At 42.8% G+C, this 20,279-nt stretch overlaps 1 protein-coding gene across 2 annotated transcripts; it reads left to right on the forward strand.

The window, feature by feature from the left end:
* The first annotated feature begins 2,171 nt into the window (after nucleotides 1-2,171).
* HAUS1 (HAUS augmin like complex subunit 1) lies at nucleotides 2,172-20,017 on the forward strand. 2 transcript variants are annotated; one of them, XM_042850704.2, is made up of 9 exons: nucleotides 2,172-2,330; nucleotides 6,777-6,981; nucleotides 10,008-10,143; nucleotides 11,629-11,763; nucleotides 12,656-12,779; nucleotides 14,282-14,347; nucleotides 15,813-15,884; nucleotides 18,036-18,083; nucleotides 19,709-20,017. In XM_042850704.2, the coding sequence occupies exons 1-9, from the start codon at nucleotides 2,310-2,312 to the stop codon at nucleotides 19,790-19,792; spliced, it is 891 nt and encodes a 296-aa protein (XP_042706638.2). In that variant the 5' UTR covers nucleotides 2,172-2,309; the 3' UTR covers nucleotides 19,793-20,017. The 2 variants fall into 2 exon arrangements, with proteins under 2 accessions (XP_042706638.2, XP_008164276.2); XM_008166054.4 differs by having other exon boundaries at nucleotides 6,777-6,951.
* Nucleotides 20,018-20,279: the final 262 nt, after the last annotated feature.

Here is a 20,279-nt window from a genome sequence, read left to right on the forward strand (position 1 = left end):
GGAGAAAAGCTTGGAAAGGCATACCCTAAAGATTCAGACACCATAAAACAAAACAAACCCCCCCAAATGTATTATTTTTAAATCACAGTATTTTTAAGATATCTCATGGGGTTTTTTGGTGGCCTGACTCATGCATTTTGAAAGCGTAGGATTTAGGACTTCTAAACAGAGAAGCAAAGTATTATCGATCTATCTATTATCCTACTCAGTACCTATCATTAAGGCTATGATTTAGTCATGGGTATTTTTAGTAAAAGTCATGGACAGGTCACGGGCAATAAACTAAAATTCAAAAATGACTTTTACTATATACCCCAGACTAAATCTTAGCTGGGGGGTGGGGGGAAATGCTGCTTTGGGGGGCACCCACTGGCAGCCAAGCTCCCCTCTCCCCCCACTGCACCTCCTTCTCCTCCCCTCCCACCCAGGCATGCTGTGGGCCAGATGCCTGGGGCCACCCAAGCAGCACTGGTGCAGTTGGCTGCGGGACTGCTGAGAAGTCATAGAGATCATGGAAAGTCACGGAATTCATGACTTCCACAACCACTTACAGACACGGAGCCCTACCTATGATCTATCTGTATGATACTAAACCAGGGTGGCCACCTGTCTGGAATTTTAAAGGGATTGTCGTGATTTTACTGGGGCGATTCTGCATAGTGAAAGATCTTATTACCGTCATAAAATTATATCCAAACCTGTAAAACATGCTATTCTAATGTATTCTGTTCAGGTTCTTTACTGTACCCACCAAGGTAGTATCTGAGTGCCTTCCAGTAGTGCATTAAGCCACATGACTAACATCTGTGATGGGTTTGTTGTCTCATCCTCCCTTCAGGGGGAGAAGTATATGCCGTGGACTGTTTTGTTTAGGAAATGTTTTTTGATAACAAATATACAAGTTGTTATACATTTGTTGGGAAGGCAAGGTCAAAGAAGTGCTCCTTGCACCTAGAGCAGAAGGTGGTGAGGTTTATGATGGTCTTTAATTGCTGGGGGCATTCATTCCACAGTCTTGGGCAAGCCTCAGAGAAAGCTTTGTGTCTTGCATAGATGAGCTTTTCCACTGTCAAGTTTCTCTGTACCAGAGGAGCAAAGTTGCTGACAACAGTCCTCATCTCAGAACTTTACGTGATCTTTCAGATACCCTGGGCCAGGCCATTGAGCGTCTTGAAGAGAAGGACCAAGACCTTGAACTTCATTTGATAGTCTATGGGAAGGCAGTGCAGGGAGAGGAGAATGGGTTTGATGTGTTCATAGCAGTTAGTGTTACTGAGGAGATGTGCATCATCATATCATGGTGTGATGCTATTTTCTTCAAGATGTCCAAATCCTATATTATGATGACATTTTTCAAGACATTGTTCCATTTTATTGTGACCTGATAACATGTTTTAGCAATCTTACTACTTTGTGTGGATACATAGTGATATCACAGTTTCTTTTTTCTTGTAATCTTTGCACAACATGATTTCTTTATGGAATTAAATCATCACATATAACAGCATAGTGGTTATTTTTTAAGACTGCGTGGAAGTGGCAGTGGCATTACATGGTAACATTTTAAACAACATTTTTAACACGGTAAGTTTTTAACTGCACTATGTCCTAATCTCAGAACAAAAGTATATCATCACATCATGACATGACAACACAGTGATGGTTTTCCTGACACTGTGCCACTGGGATAAGACATGATGATGGGTTTTCCTGACAATGACACTATGGTACAATCACAAGATTTTGGGACACCATGTCACCACGCCAGGACACGGTGATGGATTTCCTGACAGCATCAATACATCGTGATATAACAGAGGGTTTTTTTGGGGGGCGGAGGGGTCAGAGAACCCATGTCCTGTCATGGTGACAGATTTCACAACTCTGTGTTGCCACATCATCACAGTGACAGGTGCCCCACTGTGGACTTGGTTACTGTACTGTAACGTGACATGTTTTTTGTGTGTGAATTCTGCAACATTCTTCTTGCCCCAGGCTGAGCAAGGCGAGGCCCCTCGTTGCAGACAGAGGGTCACACAGCCCAGACCCCTTGTGTGCCGTCTCTAGGGCAAGGAGCGCTGCCACCAGCCTGTCAGTCCCTTCTGGGCGTGGTTTAGGGAGGGGGCGGGGTCTGAGAGAAGGACACCCGCTGCGAACTACAACGCCCAGCAAGCGCCGCGGCACTGAGGTCATCTGTGCGCGCCTCGTCCCCTCAGTGCCGGCTGAAGCGGTGCGCGGAGGATGACGGGAAGGCGGCGGGAGGAGCCGGGATTCAACGCGGCGCAATCCGCCAAGCGGCGGAGGCCGGGATGGAGGAGAAGCTGAGACGGGTAACGGTCACCGCGCGGGCGCTGCCCGCGACTGGCAGTGCTTGGCGGGGTCCCCACAGAGAGGGGCATGTCCGGCCCGAGTCCGCCCGGCCGGGATACTCCACCCCCCGCCCCCGCCATGCGCCCCCCGCCTCCTGGTCCCTCCTCCCTGTGCGCCCCCAGTGCCCTCTGGCCTCTTCCTCGCAGTGACCACGGGCTTCCCCGTGCCTTTCCCTCCCCCCCCCTGTGTTCGCTTCTGCTTCCCCCTGTGCTATCACCTCCAATCCCCCCCCGGTGTGTGCCTCCGCTTCCCCCTAGGCTGTCACCCCCCAGCTCCCAGCTGTGTGCTCCCAATGGCTGGACCCACGGTGTTTGCCTTCCCTTCTCCCCAGCCCATGCCCCCCAAGTCCATGCTGTGCGCTCCCAATGCTTCTCCTCCCCCCCCGCAGTGTTTGCCCCTGGCTTCCCACAGTTTCCTGCTGTGTGCCCCCCCCCCCCCGTGCTCTGTGTGTGTCCCCCAATGGGCCTGTGGTCCAGTTCCTGCTGTGTGTCCGCAATGGTCCTCTGGCCTGTGCCCTGTCTCTGATATGTGCCCCCAATGCCCCTCTGTCCCTGCTGTGTGCCCCCAATGGACCCCTGGCCTGGGCCCCTGTCCCCACCATGTGCTCGCAATGGCCCCTCCAGCCCATGCTCCATCTCCACTCTGTGCCCCTAATGCTCCCCCCCCCCCCCCCGGCTTGTGCCCCAGTCCCACTGTGTGCCCCAAATATTCCCCTGCCACTGGGCCTCCTCTCTTCGGTGTGTGCCCCAAATATTCTCCCATCCCAGGCCCCTCCTGCTCCCTAGTGTGCACTAAATGTTCTCCCCTTGTGATCTCCCTTGCTCCTAGTGTGTGCCTCAAATCCCCACTTCTCCACTGTGTGCCCCAAATCTCCTCAGGGCCTCCCTCCTCCCCAAGTGTGCCGCAAATATCTACTTGTCCTGTGGAATGCGGAGGGGTACAGTCATAATTATCCTACTCTGCATATTACTTACTGATGGGTGGGATCACTTGGGCTTACTTGAAGCCCTCTGACCCTTCTCAACAATTTTGGGGGATTGGAACTCTGTAGCTTATGAGCTATGTTTAACTAGACATTGTGCTTTGCACAAAAGTTTGTAGAGAAATAGATATTTGTGCTCAGGAAGAACAGGGGATGCAGATTCCACATCCCATTTCAGTAGCATAGGCTACACCTATGTTATCCTAGATAGTGCTTTCCTACCGCCTGTTTGTATGGAGCATTAAACTAAAAATCCTTCTTTCTTATTATGTTTGTAACCAGAAGAAAACGTAGGGGAATGTTTAAAACAAAGCAAAGTCCCATTAGAAAAATAGTCAGCCCTAATTCAGTGTCCCTTAAATGATGTCTGGGCTGGTAGCCTTGGCAGGTTTAAGGTACTGTACTATTAAGATAGATCTTGTGTGTCAGAAAATTGTGATTTGCTGATGTAAAGCTGCCTGCAGTGACTCAAAAACAGGAGTACTAGCCTCAGGGCAGACTGTTAGGAAGCAGGGCACAAACACCAAATTGGCTGAGAGTGCTATAATTAGATTACGCCAACCAATTATCAAGTGTAAGCTCCTCAGATGCTATACAGCCTTAACATGCAGTCACAGACAGTCCCCTTGGACCCTATCTTGCCATCCAAGAAAGCTTACCTTTGTGATAGATGGTTCCTTACACCAAGAATCACAGCGATATTCAGGTTACACCCAGTCTCAAAGGATCAGTTACTTACCCCAGGTCATCCAAGACCATTAGATCTTACACCAAAGATGATGCTTATAGCCAATCTTATAATAAACTGTACAAAATATATTAAGTAGGAAAAGGAAACTAGTTATTTATAAAATTAAAGCAGGTGAACATACATACCCAAATGAGTTACAGTCTTATGTTTCCAAAGGTAATAGAAGCTTCTGTATTCAGCAAGTTCTATATGCCCTTTAGGACTCTAGGGGGTCTGCAGACTATGTCTAAAGGGTCTGCAAAAGGTGACTATAAAAATAAAGTTTCAATCAAAAATATGTGAATCCTTCCCCCTTTGCCCCCCTCTCCCCCTTGCAGGTCAAAACCTGGAAGTGTTGTCATTACCCTAGAAGCCCACAGTTTAGCACCCTTTCTCACACTACGTCAAATGCCGTGCCAAGAACATGCAACATTGATAGTCGAATTCTGTTCAGTCAGTTATCAGTCTAAGACTTCTATGGTAGGGGTCCACGGACTACAGGTTGAACTTCAAAAGGGGTCTGCCTCTCCATTCAAAATTTTTTAGGGGTCCACAAATAAAAAAAGGTTGAAAACTACTACTTTAGGACTAACCCAGGCTAAGAGGCTGTGGACCTCTTATTTATGCTTAGAAAACCTTGTCCCTCAGACTTTAAGCAGCATAGAGATCCAGCTCCTTCTTTTTATGTGTCTTTCTTCCCCTCCTCCATTTTGCTCTGAGCTGCAAACTCAGTTGATGGGAGGAATCCACTTGCATGGCTTGTCTTTAGTATGAGGGAGACAGAACAACCAACATTGTCCTCTTTAATGTCCCACAATAGTCCGTCTGTTATCAACAGACCTTTGCTGTTGGGCAGGATGTAACATCTTCTGTTGGAAACCAGCATTTCACACTGGTTAATGTCTCTCTACTGTCTGGTGATTTACACAGTCAAAGAGGCCTACAATACAAACACTCAAATATTACCTTACAATATGGGATACAGATATTATAAATGAAATTAATGCAGGCAGCAACTCACAGGCATTCAATAAAGTCTAAACACATTCTTATAAACAATACTAACGCACATACGTAGCTGCATTCAGTCTGGCTCATCTTTGTTATTGTTCCATTGAGACATGGGGACTTTGCCAGGAGCTGGCACCTAGTTTGCTAGCATCACATTATGTTGTGCCAGGTTCCTGTCAGGAAGATACATTCCATCCTCCATCAATGGACCCCGGGAATTTTTGTAATATTTCACTACAATAAAACTTCACTGCTGTATGTTTCCAGGAGGTCTGGCTTTTCCCCCAGGGCTATAATTTTGCTTTCTCCAGTATGATTTAGGATGAAGGCCACTGATTAAATTAGAGGTACAAAACGCAAGGTCAATATACTACTCTGGTGGGTGTGCAGAAAAAGGAGTGTGCCTTTTGAACGCTCCAAGTTTTGCTTGGTCTGTTGACGTGAACAAGGGTGATATGAAAATGGGTTTTAGATTTCATAAATATTTTGAAATAACTTTTTAAAATCTCCCACTTCTTTCCATGGATTTTATTTATGAAGTGTCCAATTCATGCTGCAGTGTTCATGTGGTTGGTTTGTAACCTGAAATCACTGCTGATGTTAAGTCTCCCATTTTCTGGGCTTTTTTTCCTGTGGATTCAAACCACATTTAAACTCAATATAAAACCATTTCAGGCTAAGCTGACAGGAAGAATAGTTCAGTGGTTAGGGCGCTACTCTGGGATATGGGAGACCTAGGTTCAAATCCCTACTCTGCTACAGACTTCCTATGTGACTTTGGGCAAGTCAATTAGACCCCTGATCCTTAAAGGTATTTAGGGTCCAAATGTCCCTGGAGGAAGTTTGAGGATCTGGTCCTTTGTTCCTCATTTGTAAAATGGAACTAATAACACCCCCCTATTTCATAGGGCTGTTGATGGGGTAAATACATTAAACAGTGTGGGATGCTGAGATACTATGGTAACAGGAGCCACAGGGTGTACTGCCGGTTTGTCTGGCTAGAGCAGATGAACCAAACAGCTTCTAATCAAGGCTACAGTTGAATGCTGAAGAAAATCTATATTTAACACCACTTCCTGGAGGGGTAACTGGGTTGCCTAAAAGCCAATTATGGTTTTAAATAATTTCTTTCAATATGAATTGGCCATGAACTGCATTCATCCACAGCGTACCTTAGAAACTGTTTAGCCTTATCTATGTTAGCATGCCAAACAGTTTTGCATAGTATTGGAAATTCCAGACTGTTCGATTTTACCACTTGTTGTATTTCATTGTCTTGTGAGAGCATTGTCCTGAAGTCTTACCCCATTTTGCATTTGAGCTTCATGTGCTCCTTCATGGTTGCAAAGGGTGGCATGGATAAGCATTCATGTCGTGCTCCCCCTCAGTACCCGGCCAGGGAAGCTAATGATCCAACCAGCAGACTAAATTTGGGGGTGAACCCTGTTCTTCTAGTCTACATTTGCGCTTCTACCATTGCTACAACCAACGGTAGTGCAACAATGGAAGATTTCCCCCCCCCCCTCCCCCCCCCCCCCCCAAAAAGTCTAGTGTAGACAAAACCCCTCTGACAGGAGTAAGATTTGTGGTTGAGGGCTCTACATTCCAGTTCTCTTGCCTGATATTTAATTCCCCTTCCTTAAATTAAACCATTTACCTTCTTTACTCCCACTTTCCTGGCAGGTTACTTTATGGCTAAAAAGGACCTTTGGGGATCAACCCATTCCACAATACGAAGTGAATTCACGGACTGTTGATATTTTATATGAGCTTGCGGAATGCAATGAAACCAGAGACAAGGATGTCTCCCTCGTGATCGATGACATGAAACAGAAGACTGCAGAATATGAGTCAGAAGGTGATCTTGGCGCTTCAAACTCCAGTTGCAGTAAAAATGCCTTTTTCTAAGTGACCCTATAGGGTTTCTCTTTTCTACTCGCTGTAATATCTTATAAGAAGTGTGAAAAAGTAGGATTTTGAAATCCAGCTATATATCATCATACACAAAGGCTTTTCTCCCAACGGTGACATCAGATTGGCCAACAACAATTTCTTAAATCAACTTGAGCAGGCTGTAAAGGCTGACGAGCATTTTAGCTGCTGAACTTCCTACACTGCCAAGCTAGCTGGCACAGCACTGAAATAGAGATACTGTATGTACAAGGGTGGGGGTCAGGGTTAGTGTTGATCTCAAGTGTCTGAGCCAATGTTAATCTCTAACTGAGGGAAGCAATTTAGGATTCTGAAACAGCAGCGATGTTGTTTAGCAACTCCTTAGCTAATCATAGGGAGTGAGCATTGGATAAAATGGAGAACAGCAGTCAGTATTTCTGGAGCAACCACGCAACTCAGGCCACTGTAATCATTCTTATTTTAACATTTCATATACTAAATAAAAACCACTTGCAAGGTTTTAATTAGGTAGGATTCTATAAGTTTATGATATCATAAGAATTCTGATACTGTGTGCAGGAGAATTTCTTTCTTCTTTCCTAATCCCACCCAAAAATATGTGTGTGGTTTTTTTTTGTTTTTATTTTGTTTTTCCCTGTGTAGTCTCCCAATGAAGCATAGACTAGTAGGACTGGAAGGGACCTCGAGAGGTCATCTAGTCCAGTCCCCTAAGTATTATTTAGACCACCCCTGAGAGGTGTTTGTCTAACCTGCTCTTAAAAATCTCCAATTATGGACATTCCACAACCTCCCTAAGCAATTTATTCCATTGCTTACCTACCCCGACAATTAGGAAGTTTTTCCTAATGTCCAACCTAAACTGCCCTTGCTGCAATTTAAGCCATTGCTTCTTGTCTTCTCCTCAGAGGTTCACGAGAACAATTTACCTCCCACCTCCTCGTAACAACAGTTTTCAAGTACATAAAAAGTTATCATGTTTCCTCTGAGTCTTCTCTTCTCCAGACTAAACAAATCCAATTTTTTCAATCTTCCCTTATAGGTCATGTTTTCTAGACCTTTAATAATTTTTGTTGCTCTTCCCTAGACTTCCTCCAATTTGTCCACATCTTTCCTGAAATGTGATGTCCAGAACTGGACACAATATTCCAGTTGAGGCCTAAACAGCATGGAATAGAGCAGAATTACTTCTTGTGTCTTGCTTACAACACTCCTGCTAATACATCCCAGAATGACATTTGCTTTTTTTGCAAGTGTTACATTGTTCACATATATTTAGCTTGTGATCCACTATGACCCCCAGATCCCTTTCCGCAATACTCTTTGCTAGGCAGTCGTTTCCCATTTTGTATGTGTGCGACTGATTGTTCCTTCCTAAGTGGAGTACTGTGCATTTGTCCTTATTGAATTTCATCCTATTTACTTCCAGTTTGTCCAGATTATTTTGAAATTTTAATCCTATCCTCCAAAGCACTTGCAACCGTGCACAGTTTGGCATAATCCGCAAACTTTATAAGTGTGCTCTCTATGCCATTATCTAAATCACTGATGAAGATATTGAACAGAACTGGATGCAGAACTGATCCCTGCGGGACCCCACTGGATATGCCTTTCCAGCATGAGTGAGCCACTGATAACTACTCTCTGGGAACGGTTTTCCGACCAGTTATGCACCCACCTTATAGTAGCTCCATCCCTAGTTTGTTTATGAGAAGGACATGTGAGACAGTATCAAAAGCTTTACTAAACTCAAGATATACCACATCTACCACTCCCTGCCTCCCCGCTCCAATCCATCCATCCATCCAGAAGGTTTGTTACCCTGTCAAAGAAAGGTATAGGTTCAACTTGTTCTTGACAAATCCATGTTGACTGTTACTTATCACCTTATCATCTTCTAGGTTTTTGCAAGTTGATTGCTTAATTATTTGTTCCATTATCTTTCTGGGTACTGAAATTAAGATGACTGGTCTGTAATTCCCTAAGTTGTCCGTATTTCCCTTTTTATAGATTGGCACTATTGCCCTTTTCCAGTCCTGTGGAATCTCTCCCGTCTCCCATGACTTTTCAAAGATAATCGCTAATGGCTCAGTTATCTGCTCAGTCAGCTCCTTGAGTATTCTAGGATGCATTTCATCAGGCCCTTGTGACTTGAAGACATGTAACTTGTCTAAGTAATTTTTAACTTTTTCTTTCCCTATTTTAACCTCTGATCCTACCTCATCTTCACTGGACTTCACTATGTTAGACATCCAATCGCTACTAACCTTTTTAGTGAAAACTGAAACAAAAAAGTCATTTAGCACTTCTGCCATTTCCACATTTTCTGTTATTGCCCCCCCCCCCCCCCCCCTTGAGTAATGGGCCTAACCTGTCCTTGGTCGTCTTCTTGCTTCAGGGATTCTCAAACTTTACTGCACCGCCACCCCGATCTGACAACAAAGTTACTTTATGACCCTGGGGGAGGGCTGGAGCCTGAGCCCTACCACCATGGGTACGGGGAGAAGGGGCCGCAGCCTCAGCCCTGATGCCCTGGGTAGGGGTGGCGCCCTGTGTCCCAGCAAGTCTAATGCTGGCCCTGGCGACCCCCATTAAAATGGGATTGCGACACACTTTGAGGTCCCAATCCACAGTTTGAGAACTGCTGTAAATGCATTTGTAGAATGTTTTCTTGTTCTCCTTTGTGTCGCTAGCTAGTTTAATCTTGTTTTGTGCCTTGGCCTTTCTAATTTTGTCCCTACATACTTGTGTTATTTGTTTATATCCATCCTTTGTAATTTGACCTAGTTTCTACTTTTTGTAGGATTCTCTTTTTAAGATCCATCCAATAGATTGTTTATGTAATACTTTCAAAATGGAGCACAGAACATTGAACCTTAAACTGTGTCTTTTGTGTCTGATTAGACTGTAAGTACCTTGAAGCAGACTGTGTATTCTAAATTTGTATAGTCCCATGCACACCTGTGACAAATATTAAATGAAAGTAACTATTTGGTTTTTCAGCCAACTATCTACAGGAGCTTCTCATGGAGAGTGTGAATCTTTCCTTCAACAGTCTCTCTAGCGCAGGCACCAGCTATCTGAATGCATTGGTAGATAGTGCAATGGCGCTTGAAACAAGGGACACTTCCCTAGCAAGGTAATTCTTCCACAGTTTGCTGAAGTCTGGGTCAGTGGTGTCCAATCTTCTCAGCTTGAGGCCACAATCAGTTCTCTGGGGCCAATTTTCTGCCCTGTTCCACTTCTTTGTGCCACTTATGCAGCACAAAGTGAGTGGAAAGCACCCGCAATTCTGTGGTGGGGGAGTTCCCAGTGGATGTAGCGTTGAAATGGCCCATCTCCTACTCCTCCCTCCCTATACTCCCTGCAGCAGGTCAAGAGTGGGGAGGGGGCGTAGCTGACGGATGCTGCACTCCAGCTATCCCCTGCTGGCCCTGGAGGCTCTTATGCTAGCAGGCACAATTTACAGATGCTCCTAGCTGAACTCAGCTAAAGAATCAGGGAGCTGTAACTGGCTGCTCATTCCCCGCTTCTCCTCTTTTCCCCCCCTCTTGGGCTACTCTGAGTCAGTGTGTGGGAGTGGGAGCCATCCTTTGCTAGCCACTTCCATAGGCCCAGAGGGAGCCAGTCTAGCTGCTGTCCTGCTCTTCCCGGGGCCCCCAGAGCCAGCAGAGAAGCAGGCAATGGAGTAGTCAATGTTACTCTCACTTCCTATTCCTGTGATGGTGCAGGCGGCCAGCAGGGGTGCTGTTGAGTACTTGCAGTAGGGAAGGACCTGTAGCTGCAGTGGTTGGCTGATTCAGAGGTTTCTGCTGAAGAATTGCAAAGTGTAAATTCAGGGGTTGCATTTTCAATTCTTAATTAAATAGACTTTTCCTTAATGTAGTCACCCTCAAGAGCCACAGGTTGGACACCTCAGTATTTCAAATCTGATTTCCCTAAAACCTGCTAGGGTCTGCTCAGCCCTTCATCCTTTTGGACAGATTTAACTAGAGTATTTGGCTGTGCATCCTGCATAGATTTCTCAGATGAAACCTTACAAAAATGAGGTTGTCTGGCTCTCTTAATAAAAGTAGGGGTTTTCCATGTGCCTTTAGCTAAAATGTCCCTTTCTGCCTCTGTTCCTCTCCTTCCTACTCCAGCTGTTGTGCAGTGTGGTTTGCTCAGGCTGCATGCCATCATCTGTCCCAGAAGCGGTTGCAGTTCAGTTAGTGCATGTTTATAGCTTGAGAAATGCTTCATGATAAAAGGAGCTGTGTAAATGTGTATTGTATAGCAATTAAAATGTTAAACTATTTTGAATTTTATGTACATTGTCAAACCCTGGCTTATAGAAGTTCTTAGCTATTTGGATTGTAAGATAGTTTAGACAGACCTAACTGTTAACAGATTTGCCATTATTTGAGAACAATCCTACAAAAACTTTATGGAAAATGTGAAAGAAAATAAGTGATTATATAACCCTATGCATCTGAAGAAGTGAGGTTTTTACCCACGAAAGCTTGTGCCCAAATAAATCTGTTAGTCTTTAAGGTGCCACCAGACTCCTTGTTGTTTTCATATAACCCTGAGCTTCAGCGGCGTGGACTTCTAAACAGATCAATGAAATCTCTTGTTTCATTAGCTTCATCCCCGCTATCAATGATTTGACCTCAGATTTACATACGACAGAATCGAGAAACAGAGAAATGGAGCTTGAATTGACCAGCCTTAGGAAAAAGCTAACTGCAGCTCTGGTGCTGGAAAAACATCTCCAAGAGTGAGTAGTTGGGGAGAAAGGGAAAGAGCTGAATGGGGTTTGCTGGTCCCCTGTTCTCAGCAACTTTGTCTATGAACAGTAACAAGGACATCTGAATATTGAGTTCAATATTGCTCTACTTCACAGCAATTTAAACCACTAGTCAAGGCCCTTGCAAAAAATTTGCTTCAAATAGTTAAGAGGTTTAAAAATCCCAAGCCTACAATGATGAAATTAAACATTATGGGTTGACTAGTGCTCACAAGTACGTGCCTGCATCTCCCACTTACTGCTTTGTGCATATTTTTCTGAGCATGAGTAGTGTGGTTTAGTGGTAAAAATAAGGGACTGGGTTAGAACAAAAAAGATTCCCCAAAAGATTATAAAATTCCACTAAGTCCACCAGTGACCTCACCATGCAGACTTAATTTACATTGAAGTGCTTGGATACTACAATGAGGAGCACTACAGTAAACTCTTAACTATTGTGACACTGATAGCAGCAGCAGCATAGTTAATGTTGTAGAACTAGCATTCCCGTGTACTTGTCCCAGCTCTGCCATTGCCGCACTGCATGATTTTAGTTAAGTCACTTAACAGTTGTATTCCTAGGTTCTCCACTAACTAATCTAGTATAGTGACCCACCAGATTATTAGTATGAGTTGTTGTACAGATGTCCTGGCTTTTCATGCAGATGCCCTGCTATTAGTAGGGATATCCTAGGGTCTTGGGAATCTGTGGGGTATCTGTGCATATGGAAATCTCTCCACAAATAGACTGAGCTGGTGGAGAGACTGTGAGAGAAACTCAGTTTTCTGTTTCACTTTGTCCCTCCTGTGGGTGTTTACTTGAGTGTTAATTTGGCTGAAGGTTAGTAAGCCACATATATTCACCACAATTTTCTTCTTAAAGGGACCTTAAAAAAACAGAAGAACATCTGGCAATGGAAAAAGCCAAAGCTGACAGCCGAACCCAGAACATGAAGTTCCTGAAGGATAAATCTGAGGACTTCAAATTCAGGATAAAGGCTGCAGAGGTTGGTGATAAACATCTTCTACCAGTATTGTTGAAGGAATATGTGACCATGCCAAATTGGGCCCCAAAATGTATGGTGTCACTATTAGAGACCTCTTTGGAGCTTCTTGGCCTCCAAGAGGGGAAATCTATTACAACTAACACTTGGAAATAAGGAATGGTTGGTCCTTGAAGGGAATCAGTTGTAACTGATCCCCCGTCACCTTTCCTGCAGAGCTGGGGATAAGTGGATGGATGCTGTGATCCTTGGATTCTTTCGCTTAAGAGGTAAGAGAGGCCTTAGGGGTTGAATGTGTCCCCTGCTGGAGTGGGGTGGCAAGTAGTTGCCCCAATATTTTAAAGTTAGGGTTTAGAGTTTTAAAGCTAGTTGTGTATAAGGCTATGATTTTGTTACACAAATTTTTAGTCAATTTCACAACATAGGTGTGTGTGGGGGGAACCATACTCACAGAAAGGTTATGGTCTGGGGCTGAGGGATTGAAGAATGAGCTCACCCCACAATTGTGGCTTTATTAAATTGACTTTATTAAAATTAATGAACACCATGAACACCACGACTGCTGTGCCAAAAATGTAGTCTTAGTTGTGTACTGGGAGGACAAATGCAAATATGTAAGCAAGTGTGTAGCTTTTTACTCACATGAATTGTCCCGTTAAAGTTACACATGGGCTTTAAGTGTTGGAGGACTGAGACCTTAAAGCAACAATTACAGGTAAGTAAATGTAGGTCCCCCATAGCTATTTTTCAGTTAAATAAGAGCAATTTTTTCCAGTGTTCCTTGATATAGAAGATTAGGGTTGGAAGAGACCTCAGGAGGTCATCTAGTCCAACGCTCTGCTCAAAGTAGGAACCTTCATAAATTTGGGGAACCTTCATAAATTTAAAAATGTATAAGCATGGATTATAGTTGGAATTAGTCTTCACATATTTGTCTGTACAGATGATATCAGAGAGCATGTTCTTTTCGAATGTCATGATTTTGGTAGTGGTACAGTGTAACATGCATTGCATATTGGTTACTTGACTGATTCTGACTAGTTAAGTACTATATGAGAAATTAAGTTTCCCAACCCACTATGAAGCAAGTAAGGGTGAGTGTTACAGGCCACTTTGACAGAATGACTATTTACAATAGTCTGACAATTCTGAAGGATAAATGTTTTATTAGTATGATGACATTTTACTAGGTAAACCTACTCGTCCTCATTGAATGCTCTAGTCATGCTGGTTTTCTAGTAGGTATATTGCTGTTTATGCATGTTTCATTAGCCACTGACTCCACAGTTAAAGTTGCTTGAAGATAGCACTTAAAACAGCACTAAATTCCTGCTATAGTTAACTTTTTTTCTTTTTGCCTGCTTATGTTAAAATACAAGGAAGCATCAAAATATCTCTCTGCATTTTCTGTTTAAAGTTTTGCTATGAATAATGTATTGTACACTGTCTGTTCAGTAGAGGAGCAGGGTGTGCTATACAAACTGTGAACTGTTTTTCTCTTGTAGGAACAGCTTTCTGCAAGCGGGATGGATCCTTCCTTGACACATCAGTCATTAGTGAGCCTCTCAGAGGTGGGTATGTTGTGACAAGAGGGACATTTCTGAAGTGGTGCATGTGAATCAGCATTTGTTTGGCTAGTTTAATGAAATAACATTTATCCATATGGATGCTCGAGTACACGTGTATGTTAGAGAGGCCCAAACCAACATCCCACATCCAAATGCCTCTGATCTGTGGTGGTGTCCAAAATCTAATCTGTGATTCAAATTTTACATCCTGAGGCCTCCTCCAGTTTTATGTGAACATAACATTTTTGGATATAATTGTGAATACTGTAAGATAATAATGATGTAATTTGTTAAAGAGACACTGTCACAATACTTTCATTTTTAAAAAACATGTTTCCTGTGTTTCTAATTGTGGATTCACCAGCTCTTTGCTGCTGCACATGATGTCTGTCTGAGTCTGTTCTTTCTGCTGTCACAACACTAATATCACCCTGTTACTATAACAGAGAGAATTCCAAACGTGTAATGTGCTTTTTGCCATTTATGTTGTTTTGTTTCTTGCTTATTAATTAGTTTGAATGATGAATATAGCCTTGTCAGTTACACTTTGTGGATGTCATGAACTAGCATTGTTTGGCAGTATTTGGATTGCAAAATGTTTCAGGGGAAATGCTGGTTGATAAATGTTCCCATTGAAATCTTAAATTTAAAAAAACCATAGAAACTTCTACGTAGGTCTTGGTTTTGTAAAACTTTTGTTTTCTCGTAGAGCCTAAATATGGAGGCAATTTTGACTTGACAGTGTTCTTTTATCTGTTTTGCAGAGTGCTGAACAAATGTTTGGGGTGGAGGGGGGTGTAAATTACTGCATCATAGGTTTATCTTTGACTTTTAAATGGCTTTAGTGCTAGTGAAAGTTGCTTGATTAGTAACCCTCAAAAAGTTAACTCTTCTCTTTGTGCACTGAATGGGTACAGCACCAAAAGTGGTGGTGGAAGGTTCCCCACACTGTCCCACCTATGTGGCTCAGCCCTGTTCTGGCAGGGCAGCCTTTAGGTGTTAGTGTGTAACTCATTCTTCGTGATCTATTCAGTCTTGGCCTGTGCTGAGATCACCAGCAAGGGTCTCAGGTAGTGCCCATTGTGAAGGTGTTTTTCTGTGACATGGACACCTGTCCACTGGATTATAGATTGCGATCACCACCTCCTTTCACACAGACCAGCGAACAGCCAGCAAATGGTATATTGTGTGAAAAGACATTGTATTTTTTCATAAGGGTAATACAAAAATTTGCGTTTTTACTTCAATATAAAACTTCAACTGGATTTGACTAAATAAAATTGTTGGAATATTAAATCCTGGGAAGAGTTATAGATCCTTAATCAGAATTACAGCAACAATGGGCTCCCTTAAAATCTGTACAGAATAAAACATTTGGAAATTCGTAAATGCTTTGTTTTACTGTTTTGCATCACTTCTACCAAATTAGATTGCAGAAATATAACCTGGTGCTTTGCTGTATTCACAGAAACTGTCTGAACTAAAGCAACAGACTGTGCCTTTGAAGAAGAAACTGGAGTCCTACTTGGACTTAACTCCTGTAATTATTTCTACTCCTATTCTCTTCTGGTATTCGAAGTGTGTGTGTATGTATGTATATATATATATATATATATATATATATATATATAAATGGAATAGCTTCTGTTTAGATGCTATAACTTAGGCATTAATTTCACTGTCAAATTAACTTCAGGGGGTGTTTTGTAGCTGAAATATTTTAGATATATATAGACATCAAAATGTAAATAAATTCCGTTGCAATGGCGTTGACAGGCTGACAGTTATGCTGTTTCCAAACTCTGTGTACGTCCCTTAATGAATTGTCTAGACGAAGGATTTTGCTTAAATAGAAGGCTGTTTAAATAGTTCCACTAGATAGTTTTTGCTCTCTTCTACCACAATGCATGGGAATCGAACCCAAATAAACTGGTTGGATAAGCTAGGCATCAGGTGAATTATCTGGAAAAGTTGAGAGGAAAACAAAAATCTATGGTACAATTATTTTCCAAAGATTATCAATAATTTTAAAACTTTGAATCTGCTGGTACATACCACCATTACTGTTAATCATTTATGTAGCAGTATAAATGGTTACAGCATTGTGCAGTAGTTGGAGTTCAGGTAAGGGAACCTCTGTAAACAACTGTACAGTAATTCAAAGAGATTAGAGCCAACAGTAGTTTATTAATCCACAAAGTGAGAGGTATCCAAACCCTGTCTTTGCATGAAGTGGACAGGTCACTTGTATGTGTTGCTTGAGGGACAATCTAACTGCAGCACTTGGAGAACTCCTCTGAAAGTGGATGAAACACAAAATTCATGTTCCTTTCTCAAATCAGTAGTGAGGGATTCTCCTTCTTGGACATAAAGAAGATGCTGCCACAATTGGGGGGGTAGCAGTGTGATTTATTAAATGAACCTATGTGTCGAGATTCACAGTTCTACCTCTCGTATTTATCTTTCCCCATTATTGTAGTCTCTGGGCGCCTCACAATCTATAATGTATTTATCCTCATAGCACCTTGTGGGGTAGGGAAGTGCTATTATCTCCTATCCCAGATGGGGAGATGAGGCACAGAGCCATTAAGTGACTTGCCCAAGGTGACATGGGGAGCTGTGCTGGAACAGGGAACTGAATCCAGGTTTTCTAGGTCCTCAGCTAATGCCTTAACCACTGGACCATCCTTCTTGTCTTCACCAACCTGCTCCTTGCAGTGAGTTCCCCCACTACACACATCCTTGCTGCAGGCCTGACTCCCTCACCTTAGATCAGTGGTTCTCAACCTTTCCAGACTACTGGACCCCTTTCAGGAGGCTGATTTGTCTTGCGTACCCCAAGTTTCACCTCATTTAAAAACTACTTGCTTAAAAAATCAGACATAACAATGCAAAAGTGTCCCAGCACACTATTACTGAAAAATTGGTTTCTTTCTCATTTTTACCATGTAATCATAAACTAAATCGCCCCCCCCACCCCCAGGTTGTGAAACACTGATATAGCATATAGAGCAGTATAAACAAGTCATTGTCAATATGAAATTTTAGTTTGTTCTGACTTTGCTAGAGCTTTTTGTAAAAGTAGGCAACTATCTAGATGAGTTGACACCTCTGGAAGACCTCTGCGTACCCCCCCTCTATCCTAGTCCCCAGACGCAGTTTGCTTGGTTCTGTCAAGGGACTCGAGACACCAAAATTGGCTTTTATTCTTCCCATTTTCCCTAGCTTGCTTTCAGTGAATATGGAAGGTTCAGCCTTGCCCCTTAGCCTTTGTGCTCCTCTCACCACTGGCTGAGTGCCTGAGATGCTGAGTGGGAGAGGAGTGTTCCTACAAGCAGGCTATGTGCACATGTGAGCACCTTCCTAGTCAGTGTCTGGGCTGCAAACACTGCTGGGAATGTTTAAAACCAGGCTCTCTTGATCAAGAGCTTTGTGAATTTTTCATGGAAATGTTTCTTTTAACATTAGGCTTCGTAAAAGCTCTTTCAAAATCCATTAAATTTTGGGTTGTTCTGTGTCTTTAATTGCAGCACGTTTTGCATCTTGGAGGAACACATGGAGACCATTTGATTATCCCCCACTCCTCTCCTACCCTTTATTAAAATCTTTTGGGTGAGGAGAAACCCTGTGTTTCAAGCTGAAACAGGACTGTCGCTACTTGCGGTTAACATGCCATTTTTCTTTCTTTTAGAATCCTTCCCTTGCTCGAGTGAAGATTGAAGAAGCAAAGCGGGAGCTGGTAGGGGCTTTTGTTGCTTACAGAGATTTAAATGGACCCTGGCACTTCTCTCCTCCCCCCCAAGGCCAAAAAAAAATATCATCCAAAACTCCAGCGTTGATGATGGTTAGGTTCGGGTTTATCTGTCTCAGATTCTAATCTTGACGCTCTCCAGAGATAAAGATCTGGCTAAAAATGTGGCTCAGATTAGATGGAAGTGATTCTTGTTGATAGGGAGGAACAGATGTTGAAGGTCGGCCCAGCTTTTCAGAGTTATTTAGATGCCTTAGTCTCACTGCAGTCAGTGGAAGTTAGTCACCTAAATAGCTTTGAAGAACTCTGCAGAAGTGTTTGCACCACCTTTCGAGGATGCTTTTTGCTAAAATGGTTTGCCGTCTCTAGGCCCTTTTGGACGCATCCCTGCTGCTGGATTCTCAGAGGGTAGTTGTGGCCCGTAATGCATTTTTTTAATCAGCAGTTGGACAGGAGTACGGCCATTTCTCTATAAAATAGACTGCACAAAGGTCATCCATGTATTTGTCTCCTGCAGGCTTGATTGCTGCTAAGTGCTGTATATAGGGTTGCCTTTGAAGTCCACATGGGACTGCAGCTGCCCTTCACACTGGTCCATGACACTCAGGAGTACATAAAACCTGTGCTTAAGTTTTTGCACTAGCTTCCTATTGCTTCTAGATGCAATTGAAGGTGTTGATAATCATTAAGGCCCTAAACAGTCAGGGATCACAATTATGAGACCATCTGTCTCTTTGGACAGTACCAGTAGGATCAATGGTGAGGCACTTATTTCATGAATTTGATCCCTCTTCACCACTGGTAGGGCTTTCTCAGGTGAGAGTTTTAGTAATATGCTTTGGCAGCCTATCTGTGTCTAGTAACCCTTCCGAGCATGATGGGAAGCCTACCACATGTGACTAGCATTTTGCTGTTTTTGTGCATGTGTGTGGAATTTGTATGTTAATCTCAGTAAAACAAGAATACAGGGTTCTCCAATATTCCTGTTCTGTGCATCACATTGTAAGAGATTGTGTCATGGACTCTCTATTCACCCCCCCCACCCCCCCCCACCCCCCCCCCTGTTCATTCACTTGGTTCTAAAAATGTTGCATTCCAAGGACCATGAGGATCACACAACATGGACCAGTGGTGTCAGTTTGGAAATAATTACTATGATTTAGCCTTTTAGCTACCTGGCAATAAGCTCTCTAGATGTTACAAGCCAAACTTGTTTGTTTGTGGACTATAAGTATAACAATGGATGCTTTATTAGGGTTTGATATTTGGAGATTGTCCTGGGAACAATGTAACATTGTCATAATATTAAAAAATGCTGTATATCTTTTTGGGTCATCATTCGGATTAGTAATGCTAATTTTTGGCTTTTTATGATGACTTATTTTTCTCTGTTCATGAGCTGCTAAATGCTGAGTCACCTATTATATTCTCGACTAAACGTGCATTGTACCGAGTACTGGTAAACACCACACCAATAATGCTCTTTCAGTTATTTGGGTTAATGGATATAAATGATGTCCAATGGGGTTGACCGTTGGAGACATATTTGTCTAACAATGATGTAAAAGTTATTTGCATTGCCACTGATTTCTCTTGTTTCTTTCTCCCTCTAGAATGCTCTAGAAGCTGAGTTCTCCAGTAAAGTGGACATGATGGCACTGTCAGTACCAGAGCCCAGCAAACGCCGATTTACCTAAAGACAACTGTGTGGGAAAAGGACTTTTTTTTTTTTTTTTAAAGGTAGACTTTTGGGGCTCCTAAACATGGTGGTGTATTCCTCACTGTTGGGGCCTGCACACTTGCCATCTTTCTGCCAAGCACACAGATTTTGATGGTTTCTCATAGCTTTGGTTTTGTAAAAAGTATGTATATTTCTGTTTTCTGTAAGGCTGAATAATAAAAACAAGGCTTCTTTCTCTGTCCATTTTTAGAAATATGAGCTAAAACTGGTAAATGACCTCCAGATGGCGACCTAATCAGCAAACAAGCAGTTTCATGTTTGGTTAAATTTCTGTACGAGGTATCTTCTGTTTTACTAAATTAGATCAACTGGGGAAAAAGGGAGGGAGGGAGGAGTTGGGACTTGACAGAAAACTGGTTAGTCTTGGTCTCTTCTTCTCCCCTACCAGGTTCTGGAGCTCTAACCTTAGAAGAGTCCTCTATTTGGTGAGTCAAGGGAAACTA

This window comes from Chrysemys picta, chromosome 6, assembly GCF_011386835.1.
Source record: "Chrysemys picta bellii isolate R12L10 chromosome 6, ASM1138683v2, whole genome shotgun sequence".
Taxonomy (NCBI): domain Eukaryota; kingdom Metazoa; phylum Chordata; order Testudines; family Emydidae; genus Chrysemys; species Chrysemys picta.